The 12721-nt window shown below is 33.1% G+C and overlaps 1 protein-coding gene across 1 annotated transcript in view; it reads left to right on the top strand.

Annotated features, from left to right (window-relative positions):
• The window catches only part of LOC112322245 (sodium channel protein type 1 subunit alpha), a 113887-nt gene that overhangs the window by 94126 nt on the left and 7040 nt on the right, over positions 1-12721 (top strand). The window contains exons 23-26 of the mRNA XM_024579844.3: positions 5483-5764; positions 8237-8290; positions 9829-9966; positions 11935-12039. Of these exons, the coding sequence (XP_024435612.2) occupies positions 5483-5764; positions 8237-8290; positions 9829-9966; positions 11935-12039 (579 nt within the window). The remainder of the gene's footprint in view (positions 1-5482; positions 5765-8236; positions 8291-9828; positions 9967-11934; positions 12040-12721) is intronic.

The following is a 12721-nucleotide window of genomic DNA, read 5'->3' as shown; positions in this document are numbered from 1 at the left end:
CTTATCTATAATGACTGATCAGTAATGCTTTTTTTATTATAAAGAGAGATTAATTTTTGAAGCTTGGAGTTTTAAAAGCACAAACTCCTTATAAATGCAGATAAGGGAGGAGCTAATCGTTTAAGAGATTTATGAATATGGTTCCTTGCCTCATAATAACAGCATATACACAACCCTAAAATGCTGATCATTCAGTGCATATTTGGCATTGTAGAGACAAAATAGCCTGATTATAGAGTCTATTTTTCGTGTTCCTAAGTGTTTTGATTTTTTGACTTTGTAAAAAAATGTAATCATGGTTGATGGTGAGGATGGAGATAATAATGATGGTTGTAATTGGGAAGTAAGATTTAAATATATTCAGGAACTCTCATTTTATTCTGTTCCTTGGCAGCATAAAATCACAATAGCTGTGTAAAAGCATCAATCAGGCATTCATTTTATTTTTGCTGTTCATCACATTTTCAAAGCATGTGCTTTTACAGAACATTACGAAATAAAGCATGTTGTACAATGCTTGATAAGAAGTTAGAAAGTAATGAACAAATTATCATCACGTTGCCCTTTATGTTTTGCATGTTTCATGCACATTCTGGCTGAGAGCTTTTAAACATGTATTGTATTTCAAATTTCCAGTCCAAATTTTTCAACTTGTAAAATTGAACTGAATGAATTGATGTCATTGACTATCTAGAGTAAAAAAAAATTGTACTTAAATTTGTGTTCTTAATTTCCTAATCCAGGAAATTGTAAAGACCTTCTTTTTTCAAAAGAACTCAAGTCTTGATCAATAGGGAAACAGACAGAGAGCATCATATACAAAAAGTAACACCAAATGTTCTGTCATATCAGATTTCTAACTAATAACAAACTATATATTTCTATTTTATATAGGATAATCTTGCTCCAACTTGGATGGGGTGGAGCGCTGGTTCCTCCCCTCAGCCCTTTATTATGGGTACTGTATTACCCCTTTTGCTACCTTTCATCCTTTCACTGTGACTTTGTGTAGTGGGGTGAGGGAGGGGTTGGGAAGGGTACTATTGCACCACTGTAGGGAAAATACAGTATTTACATTCTAATCCCCTATTTTCAACTGTCTTGAATTTTCTTTTGAGAAAAATACCTTTGAGTATTTACCCTCTGTGGATTTGAACCCCAACTGTTGATATCTTTATTAAGTTTCACTCATTCTGATTTAGCTATGTGTATGTTGAGTTATCTATTGGTGGGGAGATTGACTGACTGGTGATGGTGGGGGACTTTGGTTTAGAATGGTTGGGTGAAATTTTTAGCTTGTCAAGTTGATGATGCTCTTTAGGGCATAAAGCCCGTGCCATTTCTGCATTGGTCTGGGTCCTGAAAATTGCCAAAAAGATACCAGCAGTTGATTTTTGGCCTTGTTGCCATAGGTGAGCAGATGGTAGGGTGCAATATTTCTGGTTTCATAAGATTGGTTTTGACTGTGGTGTGAACATTCTCATTTTTTTATTAAGTGTAAATTTATAAGGGTTATTTTCAAAGTATAACAAGGCAAACTATATTAAGAAAGAGTTGAGTATGCACATGTGGTTTGTATTTTAATGAAAGTACATTGATATACAAGGACTTATTTAGAATTATGCAGAGTTGAAAACCTACCTAGATATAAATAAAACAAAGGCATTTTATCATATGTATTAAGATGTTTTAGTTAATGAATTTCAATTAAATTCCTTAAATTAAAGATTCATTAAATTTAATTTAAATTCATTAATTAGATGAATTTAATGCATAAACTCACTCAGAGTATATCACTCCCAACTTACGACTTAAGATCTTAGAAGATATCCCAGTGAAAACATAAATGAAAGTAACTCTACATTTTACATATTCTTGAAGTTTAGGAATGATGTGCAAGGAGAGTTTTTATTTTTGAGGCAGAAAAAGTTTGAAATATTTATATGGATAATTGATGTATCATGTCTTTCAAAAATAATTACCTTAACTAAACTCCACAGCAAATATAATCATTAGATTTTTTAAGGATTCTCTGATTCTTCTTCATACTTAATATGTGACTTATACTTTGCCTACTTCTGATTTTTACTCATATAGTGGTTTTTTTGTATTCCAAATACAGACACATTAGAATCCATGGGTAGTATTGATTCGAAGTTCAAAGACAAATTGTTCAGACAAGAAGACATCTCTGCATGTATCAACACCCCTCACATTAATTTGAATATTTAATTATCTGTTCCTCACTCCATATTGACTTAATCAAAAATGCAGTTAATGAACCAGAAGCAGTTTTCATAAGAATGTGTTGTGCTAGAATAGGGACATTCTATTTGATGATGTTTTACAAAACATTTATGGGAACAAACAACCTCTAGTATTATTCATTAAAATAATTCCTATCTTAGATATCTCATTTTATGCAGCCTGACACTTCAAATTGTTCTTTCCAATGTATTCAGACTAGTTCTGCTGGGCACCTTCACCACATAGGAACCAATTACTGCAGTTCCCTGGAGGGTGAAAAGAGTTAATACACCTCCCTGTGTGTTGAACCAAGAACAGGCCTGGGCTCTTGGGAAAAGACAGTTCTTTCCCTGATCCTTCATTGCCTAGTTTAATAAAATTTTAAATATGAATGAACCTTTGTATAGTAAATTCCCTAATACTATGTCGAAGATTTTCCAAAATATAATTCTTTTACCTTCATAAACATAAACCTTTCTCTGTGCCAAGTGGATGCCAACATTGCAATCATACCTAAAAGGTACTGCTGCAGAGGACTTGCATCATGAGTCTCATAGGGTTAATTGTAATGCCAAACAAGCCCCCTGTTTCAAAGTAAACCTCAGACATGTAGACTAACCTCCAATTTTTTGTTGTGCCCAGCTCTTTATTCTCATTCCATACCCAGAATTAACATTTAACAATTATTCTTCGATCAATAAACGCTAAGCTAAATTTCATTCATTCATTCTTTCATTCAATGAACCATTTTTTTGTATTCCTCTGTTCAAAGCACTCTGCTATACATCTATATTCAAAGCATTCAAGGTCTTGGAGAATTCACAAATATATTTTTGCATCTTAAATTTCAAAAATCAAAAGCCTATCATCTTTGCAGATTATAGGAATGCAATTAACTCTAACACAGAGCAATATGGCTACCAAATAAGTACAAATAACTCTAAGGAGAATTAGAGAAGTCAAATGCAAAGAGCACTAGATGCTACTTCTGTCTGCTTTCTGAACTTGACCTATCTTAGCCTCATTCTTCTCATTTACCCAATGAGAACACAATATTAAATTATCTCCACTGTTCTGACTAAAACTGGAATTCTGATTCTTGAATTCAAAAGAAGAAACATTCATTTTTATTTTGGAAGCTAAACTGAGGGGGTGAAGTTAAGTTCCATGAAAGAATGTGCTGCTTGAAATAAAGCTTGTGAGAAGAAAAAGTATATCAGAAAGGGTGATTTTGGACAAGCCATTTCAAAGTAAATGGCATTTCAATTCTGAGGTAATTATATTAGTTTGGATTGGAAAGAGTAGGTGTTTAGGAAAGTCAAAACTAGAAATGCAGATTGTAGTGTGTTTTGAATATCAAGGTAAGGAACATATTTGATAATGAGTGGGGAGCCACTAAGTTGTTTTAAAGTGAGACTTGGGGAAGATTAATTCATCTAATGTGGATCAAAGGAAGGAGAAAGTTAGAAGGCTCCAACGGTAGTGCAAGTATGAGCAATCAGAAACCAGGACTAGAATGGCGAAGGTGGAAACGGAAGAGAAGTGGCAGAGAGGAGAAAGGCTTTGAAGAAAGAAGTGTGAGACCTACAAATTGATGTGAAAAAAATTCAAGAAATCGGTAGGTAACCAGTACTTTGCTCATGCTCTAAATTGGCTCTTTTAGGTAAAAAATATACATTTTTCAACATGAACTCTTGTGCATGCACAATAGAAATAGCTTTATTTTATCCGGATGATAGGCAAAATTTTTAGAAAAGGAGGCAAATAAATAAAAACTTGACTCCAGCTTTCAAATTTTGAATCCAAGGGCAATCTAAGTGTATCTACACATTGAAGATTAAGTATAAACAAATATTTCTTCAATCATTTGCATTAATGCAGACAGCCAAGAGAAATAAGGCAAGGTGCCATGCGTCAGTGGGGTAAGCTACATGGGCCACATCACCTGGCTCTGCCTGGTTAGCTTAACTGACTTAATTTGTTCATGCTCATTTCTCCACCTTTGTCATTAGTGGTTTTGTTATTTCCCTTGGCCCACTTACATGCTGTTTTGTAACCCCAGAAAGCCTACAGTTTTTTACAGACATTAAGCAGGGCTCAAACAAATGGAATTCACTCACGTATTTGTTTTTTCAGACAAGCAGCCATAAAACTTTGTTCTAAAACTATACCGACACCAAATGACATATAGAAGATATTTTGATGCCTGTTGTTTACTTCGAATCAGATTGACAAGAATAATAAAGATACCGAGGTAGAACTAACTTAGCTGTTAATTTTCAAGTCTGAGGCGTCATCTGCCACTTAGGAGCCCTTTAGGGCCTGTTTTACCTTCCCTCTTAAATACTCATATGCAGCTCCAATGGGAACTGTGGAGGAGGAAGAAAGGACAGTCATCCCTACAATGTTGCTGAATATGGAAACTCAAGTTTTTAATTTATGATTCAGAAATAAAGACAAAAGTGGAAAAAATACTTCCATAGAAACTGACTAGATAATTATTTAATATAGAATTTGATGTAATCACATCAGATTTGGGAACTATATATGGCATCCCTCCTTTTCTTATTTTCCTAAGAAACCGATTACTATTATGTTTCATTTAAAATAAGTTTATTGAATTAAACTCAGTAAATGAAACAACTGACATGACTGGAGCTTGAAATAAAGATGTGATGATCTAATGAAATACATAATGCTAAATTGTCTTGCTTCTTATGCAAAAATTATTAGTCATAGCAATGCATGAATAATTAAGGACAAAATTATATTAGATATTTAATATTTTTATATTTATACATCTTAATTTTTAATTTATTAAAGTATACTAGTCAAATCAACTAGTCCAAATATTTTAGTTTTGTTCTTTAATATATTGTTGCCTTTTTTAAATGAGTTAGCCAGTAATTAGGATTTACTTCTTCTCTTTTTCTAATAAACAACACAAATTCTGACTTCCCCTGGCAGCAAATGCCTCTAATTTTGTTTCTACTTCCCTTTCTCTATTTTTAAACTCTTTTGTTTCTTTGTCATATGGTCTATATTTGTTTTCCTAAATGTATTGCTTAAGAAAGAATGGATTTCACTGTAAGATTCTTTTTACTTTGTTTTTACATATCCTAGTATAGTCTCAATAGTGAAAAATTTGGAAAAACCAAAGATGAGTAGGGGAATGTCTTATGTTTCCTAACCAACAAGAATTCTGACTTTTCCTTTTTTTCCATTTGTGTACTAGGTGGTTGTGAATGCCCTTTTAGGAGCAATTCCATCCATCATGAATGTGCTTCTGGTTTGTCTTATATTCTGGCTAATTTTCAGCATCATGGGCGTAAATTTGTTTGCTGGCAAATTCTACCACTGTGTTAACACCACAACTGGTGATATGTTTGAAATCGAAGAAGTGAATAATCATTCTGATTGCCTAAAACTAATAGAAAGAAATGAAACAGCCCGATGGAAAAATGTGAAAGTAAACTTTGATAATGTAGGATTTGGGTATCTCTCTTTGCTTCAAGTTGTAAGTGAAAACTCTTTTTCTCTGAAATTTGTTTATTGTTTGGAATAATAACAAAGTAATGGCCTACATCCATTATTTAGTTACTGAAAAGAAAGTTTATAACATATTTTTCTGACCTTTGATTTATTACCAGTACTAGTTTATAAGCCCAAATGGGTGTCATACAGATATAGTTGGTAGTGGCCAGTTCTTTCCAAAGGTTTTTCTTCCTTCTTCTCATATTGCTTTCTCTTCCTACATGAAAAAGTTGACCAATACATCAATACGTTCATTATTTTTTCCACTGCAATTGATGTTTGTTTCACTGAGGGATCACGCCCCTACCAATCCCCAAAGCACACAGACTTAACATACCTGCTTGAATTGGCCCTAATTGGTGAGGATTAACTGCTACTGAATTGTTTCATTTCGACTGAAGATTGGGAAATGATATTTAGGTTTCAGGATGAGATTCTCACAGTAAAATGGAAGTAATACTGGGTACAGAGATGAAACATAAGCAGCGGTGGTTGTTTTGCCTCAAATGACCTTTCAATATAATTACTTAAGCCTGTTTTATCTTAATAGCAATGTTTTCATTCCTGAGCCTCTAAGACTGAATAATACAAAAGAAAAATAGTTTACAATTTATAAAAATGCAAAAGATGGTGGTCCTTTAAACATTCTCATACGATGCTGCTTTTAGCTCCAGCCGCATCACAGCAAAGCAGCGGATAAAGACAGAACCCGGAGTGCAGGAAAAGCATTGTAAACATACTGCTCTGTTTTGGCCACTGAAACTCCACTTAACAACTTTAAAAGCCAAATGAGTGCTTCCCTTGTGGTTTTACAGAGTTCTTAGGGCAGAAATTTATTTCTTTTCATTAAGGTTATGATTTCAGTTGTCCAACCAGGAGACTAGCCAAGCAAACAAGCCTACACTGGTCAAACCCTCTTGCATCTCTTTCAGAGGTGCCTGTACTATTATTTCTTCTCATTCTTCCCACCTTCTTGTTGGAAATTCTAATTTCTCTTGTGAATATTGCTGACTTAATCTGCATGCTCATGCAATTAAAATAGGGATTTAAACAATCTGGCGAGTATGACTTCTTTAAATATTGTAGTAGACACATGGTATTTCCTTGAGCATTTATCCTAACATTTGACTAATAACTGCACTGATAAATATCACCAAAGTGTCCCACATCATAAAATTGAGAAAATAAAATTTGAAAATTTCAAGGAATTCTTTAAAATACTAAACAATTCTGGAAATCTAGGGTAATGATCCAGCACAAAGCCATTGAATAAATTCTGCTACTAAGGAAACTCTAAGGTTTATTTTGGCTTTATTCAGAATTATCCATTGAAATGGTTCTTTGAATCACCTTTCTTCGTTTCTGTGCCTAATGTTTTTAGGGACTGGTTCTATCATTGACCCCAGCCATGGACACATTCAACATTTTCCTCTCTGATATACAAATAACTTCTATTTTCTAGCTAACAACCATTACTTTCTCTTCTCTGTCATCATACCCACTCTTATGTGGCTTTTCCCCCACAATGTCCACCACCTCACAAGTGTTAGGGTGATGAAAATGTGTGTGTGTGTGTGTGTGTTGCAGTGCAGATGCTGAAGGCTTTGCTAGACTTGCTTCCTAGCTAAGGAACAAGCCTCTCAGGCTCATAGGGCTCAGAATTCATGTCCTGGGACAAATAAATTACTGTGAGTTATTAGACTTAGGGCCCTTCTTGAATTTGTGAATGCCAAGTGTCTACCATACTTGTTTTTATCTTTCTTACCCATCTTAACTCACTCTCATAAGGAATTATAAAGAATGCAATATAGGATTATTTCTGGATGTTATGTTCCAAAATTCTTAAGAGGATAGGTGCAAGTCTGATTTTATATAAAGGGGAGTCCAAAAGTAGGTTTGCAGTTGTAATACAAATAAATGATGCAATACGTAATAAGTAATACAAGAATAAACTTTCATGTACTCACAACCGTAAACCTACTTTGCCCACTCCTTTATCTCTGTATGAGCCTTAGAGTGTTACAAAGCAAGAGAAATATTAAACTTTCAACCACTTTGATCACCTTGTGGATAGATTTCAGCAGATGATCAGATCACTGTGATTCTTTGGCTGCTACAGATATTGCCAAATATGTTAATATTTGTAAATCTTTCCAAAAGTATTCTATCAACTTTTTATAGCACTTTAAATTGCATGATTTCATTAACTAAAGAACTGAGAAGTATTTGTGACTTGTTATCAAGCAGGAGGATATATGAAATGACCATTTTGTTCACTATGTGTTCTAGAAATAAAAAGACTTGTTAAGGTATTGTGTTGGTCCAAAATCCCTGCAAAAGTTGTTTTGAAAGTCTTATGTTCCTTTTTAAAAAATACATAAGTAAGAATATTTATTAAAAGTCAGGTATCAATTATTTTTATGCCGAAGTAAAGCATGCATGTCCTTCTTAATAGGCCACATTCAAGGGATGGATGGATATAATGTATGCAGCAGTTGATTCCAGAAATGTAAGTATTTTGCACATCCTGTCTTTTTATGGTATTGGTTGGATGCTAAAATTAGTTCAGCAGAGCCTAGCAGCCAAATGGAATGATTCTACAATAATCAAAAATAAAGAAAAAATATGACCAAAATTAATATTCAAGTATACTAATATTTATCAAAAACACCTTACAAAGACAAGTCAAACTAATTATTTTGAAAGTCAAACTAAAGTAGCACATTCACATATTTAATAATTAACAAATATCCTTGTATTAAGTATTTACTGTTTTGTTTGCTCTTATCTACTAATTATAATCAATAATATTTTTGGTGTGCAGGAGCAAGTGTGAAAATATACGTAATTGCCATCAGTAGTTGAAATATATAGTTACTCCCCATATTGGCAGTATGAAAGTTAGGGATGTTGGCCAGGCAGCCTTCAATTTCTATAACAGTTTATTTCAAATTCATACTTTTACATGGTTTTAGCATCCATAAATTTCCTGAAGCCTTTACTAATGCTGCTGTCACTTCTATGACCAGCAGATTCTTTTCAGTTTCCGAGCGTATCGCCATAGTAAAGACCCACTTTATTTGATTTGTGCTACAACAGCTTCTTTCAGGCTTCAAGAAAAGAACTCATCCACACTCACTCCAACTGTGCTCCTCAAATTTTCTAAAATTATTTTCTATCAGTCTTGATCTTTCCATTCTGAAGCTCAATCTGCTTAAACTATCATCCTAGACTGTCCTGTAATCTTTAAACTACCTGACAGAGCTCAGTTTTATATTTTGTGATATGAACTTCCCATAAGTGGCTTTAGCTTTATGTTAATTACCTTCCTGATATCCTCCAGAGTGGGTTATTTCGGTTACTTACTTTGTTTTGTGTGTTTAGTTGGCTTTTAAATCTATTGTCTTTAGAAGGACGTGAACCTGTTAGTGAACTGTCCATAATGACTCCTTTGCACCTTTACTAAGTGATAGGTGATAATTCAATGCTAATTTACAGTAAATACAATTTAGATACTAAATTATCAACTGAGGATTTATAAGATGTCATGCTAGTTATGTTTAGTCAATCTGAAAATTTCAATGAATGTTATAATGTTAAAAATATGATGCTGAAAATCTAAATAAACAATACAGTTCGTATTCGTTGAATAAGTTCATATGTGCACAAATGGTTGTTTTTAAATAGTCTACACATATTTACTCAAGTAAAAATTTTCCACTAATTTTTAAATTATTAAAATTCAGTACATTAAAAAATTTGCTAAGTTTTGCATACAACTTTCCAAATATCAAGATGTTAGTTGTATTTACAGTTATAAAAATAGATATAGATTCTTAACTTTCCTCCTAACCATGGTTTTTACATGAAGACATCCTTAAAGGCTACTTTCAGGCGGTTTTTCAGAGGTAGCTGATTTAGGGGGTTGAAGGGAAAGTACACTTAAGTATTACTAGGAATTTTCTTTTCTATTCTCATGAAAAAGCACCAATAACTTCCAGCATGAAAATGTATTGTGATGTTTTACGAAATATTTTCCATTGGTAGGTGGAACTCCAGCCTAAGTATGAGGAAAGTCTGTACATGTATCTTTACTTTGTTATTTTCATCATCTTTGGGTCCTTCTTCACCTTGAACCTGTTTATTGGTGTCATCATAGATAATTTCAACCAGCAAAAAAAGAAGATAAGTGTTTCTATTATTCTCTCTCCCACTAAAAATAGCAAAAGTATTTGATGTGTTCTCACCAACAATTGGGACTTTAATTCAGAAGCCAAGTGGGTGTTTACAGGGCCTGGTAGCAGTAACACTTGCTTGAGCATGTTGGTGGGGTGCATGAATGTCTCACACGAGATGGACAGCAATTTGAACCTTTCACCTAAAGTGTCATATGATGTGCTTGAGTGTGCTATTGTTATATTACAGAATCACACACTTGTGATTTTGTAATAGAAGATTTTATAATAAAAAGGGGTGTTATTTGTGCCAGACCCTGTGTATTAAAATTCCTTTTTGTACTCCGCCCCTCTGCCATCCACTGCCAATCTCTTTCAGGTTATAGAAAGCCAAGAATGTGTCACATATTCCTTGCAAAACCTCTCTCACTTCTGTTTTTTTTTTAATCAGAGACTACATTTCCTGTCTTTTGAGAGAGAATAATTAGAAAAGAACTAGAAAAGAACCCAAGCATATGCCCCTCGCCCAAAATCCACTTGTTTTATTCCCACAACTCCTCTCCTAAAAATATGTCTTCCAGCTAAAGATATGTACCTTCATTGGTTCCTTTTATATGATTCCACTTCATTCTTCCTGATATTCACTTATAAACTACAAGTTCCAGTCTTAAATTACACAGCTCTTTGTATTATGAAGTATCATCATTCCAAATATAAATGCACATTATAGAAAATATGGAAAGTAAAGGAGTATCATTACTCATGAGAAACCACTATTCACATTGTATGTTTTCCATTCAAACTTTCTCTATACATATTCTTGTTATTGAAATTATTTTATCTATAATTTTACATTTTCTTTTTGACTGTATTTATTTTATTAAGTCTTCATATACACAGTATCATAATTTACATAACCATTTCCCAAAATATTAATGATTTAGGTTGTTTCTAATCTTTAATGATTTAAATATTGCCTTGTCAAAAGACTTTGTGCCAAAAGATGAATTTTTAATTATTTTCTTAAGATAAATTCCCACAGGAAAGTAGTTTGCTTCCCCCAAATAATGTTCCCACTGACACTGCCAATAACAACGTATGCGTGTGCTCAGGCCAGTGCTGATTCTCTGGCATCAAACATTCTCTTTGTTTTTAATCCTTGATATTTTATAAATTAAATTTGTATCAAGTGCTTTTTTGCCATTTTTCTTTCTTTCTTTGTGTATTGCTTTCTCATCTCATTTTCTCAGTATGTTTTCTTACTATATAATGAGTGTTTTCATGATATTAGACTCTTTCACTATTAGAACATTCCTGGCCCATCTCCTCTTATTATTACTAATATTATTCTGTAGTCAATATCAGGCTGTTTTATTTCACTTATTAGCCTGAGTTCCAAGTCCTCAGTTTCTACTGGTCTATCTATCACATACCTGCTATACTTAGGATCTCTCACTTACCAACAACTCTTCTACCAACTCATCCAGTTTCCCTTCTATCTTTTTGCACCAGTTTTTGGCAGAGTGAAGTGCCTTTTTATGAGTCTAAATCACCTTACAATATACATACTCCAACTCTTTATTACATTTGAATTTAAAATATCATTATCTTTAAGTTCAGAAAGGCAGTATGTATAGTGTAATGAACCAAGTATTTAGTTTCTCAGAACCAAATTTTACCATTCATTTAGTATATGGTCTGGAGTAAGTAGTTAATCTCTCCATAAAATAATCCATAAAATAATAATGGATTTCCTCCATAAAATAATAATGAAAATAATAATGAAGTCAATTCTGGATGATTGTGAGAATTAAATAAGATTGTATTAAAAAGTACCTTTAATTTTTCAAATTTCAAATTCCAGGCATAATTATGCATTTACTTCTTTAACTGTCCTTTTCCTATTTTAAGTTTAACATTGAAAAATTATTTGCAAAGGGACACAGTTTTAACCAGTTTTGATTTTTCTTTTCTATACTTTGGAGGTCAAGACATCTTTATGACAGAAGAACAGAAGAAATACTATAATGCAATGAAAAAATTAGGATCTAAAAAGCCACAGAAGCCTATACCTCGACCGGGAGTAAGAAATATTAAATGATATGGGAAAAATATACAAAAACTTGCATGGTTTTTTACAGAAGAGATAGCAGCTAATGTTTCCAGCAGCAAATATTTCTTCCATTTTTAGAGCATCCTTAATTCATATCTTTTATAGCAATGGTAAAAATTGTTTAAAAAGAGAGAGGCCAAAAATAAAAGAAGAAACAGAAAATGTACCCTTAATTTCAAGGGATTTAGAATTACACACTAGAATCCAAACTAAATGACAAAGAACACAAAGCACATGATAGAGTTGCTCATAAAATTCAAGAGTAGTTGCCAAATAATGTCAGGAAGAGGACTAAATTTTGGATGCGGTTAGAGCACATGTAGGCTCTGCTACATCATCAAGTTGATGATGCGTTGAGTGAAATAGCACTTTATTTCCATTTTATTTTTCATTAGAGGTACTGAGTGTTTTGGAGAAAGGAAGAATTCTAGTATCTATCATTCAAATATATGGCTATAAATTTAGAAATTACTAATGTCTATACAACTCAGTCAATAAATATAATTCATACTGACAAATAACATTCTTATGTTTCCATGGCAAACCAACCAAACAACTGTTGTGAAATGTACATTCTCCCACACCGTATTGATTTTTATGATGATGATCTGTGAGGTTAAAATAATTCCTGGGATGTACTGGGGAACAAAAT

The sequence above is a fragment of the Desmodus rotundus genome, chromosome 2 (genome assembly GCF_022682495.2).
Source record: "Desmodus rotundus isolate HL8 chromosome 2, HLdesRot8A.1, whole genome shotgun sequence".
Taxonomy (NCBI): Eukaryota; Metazoa; Chordata; class Mammalia; order Chiroptera; family Phyllostomidae; genus Desmodus; species Desmodus rotundus.
This window is presented reverse-complemented; position numbering and strand designations above follow the sequence as displayed.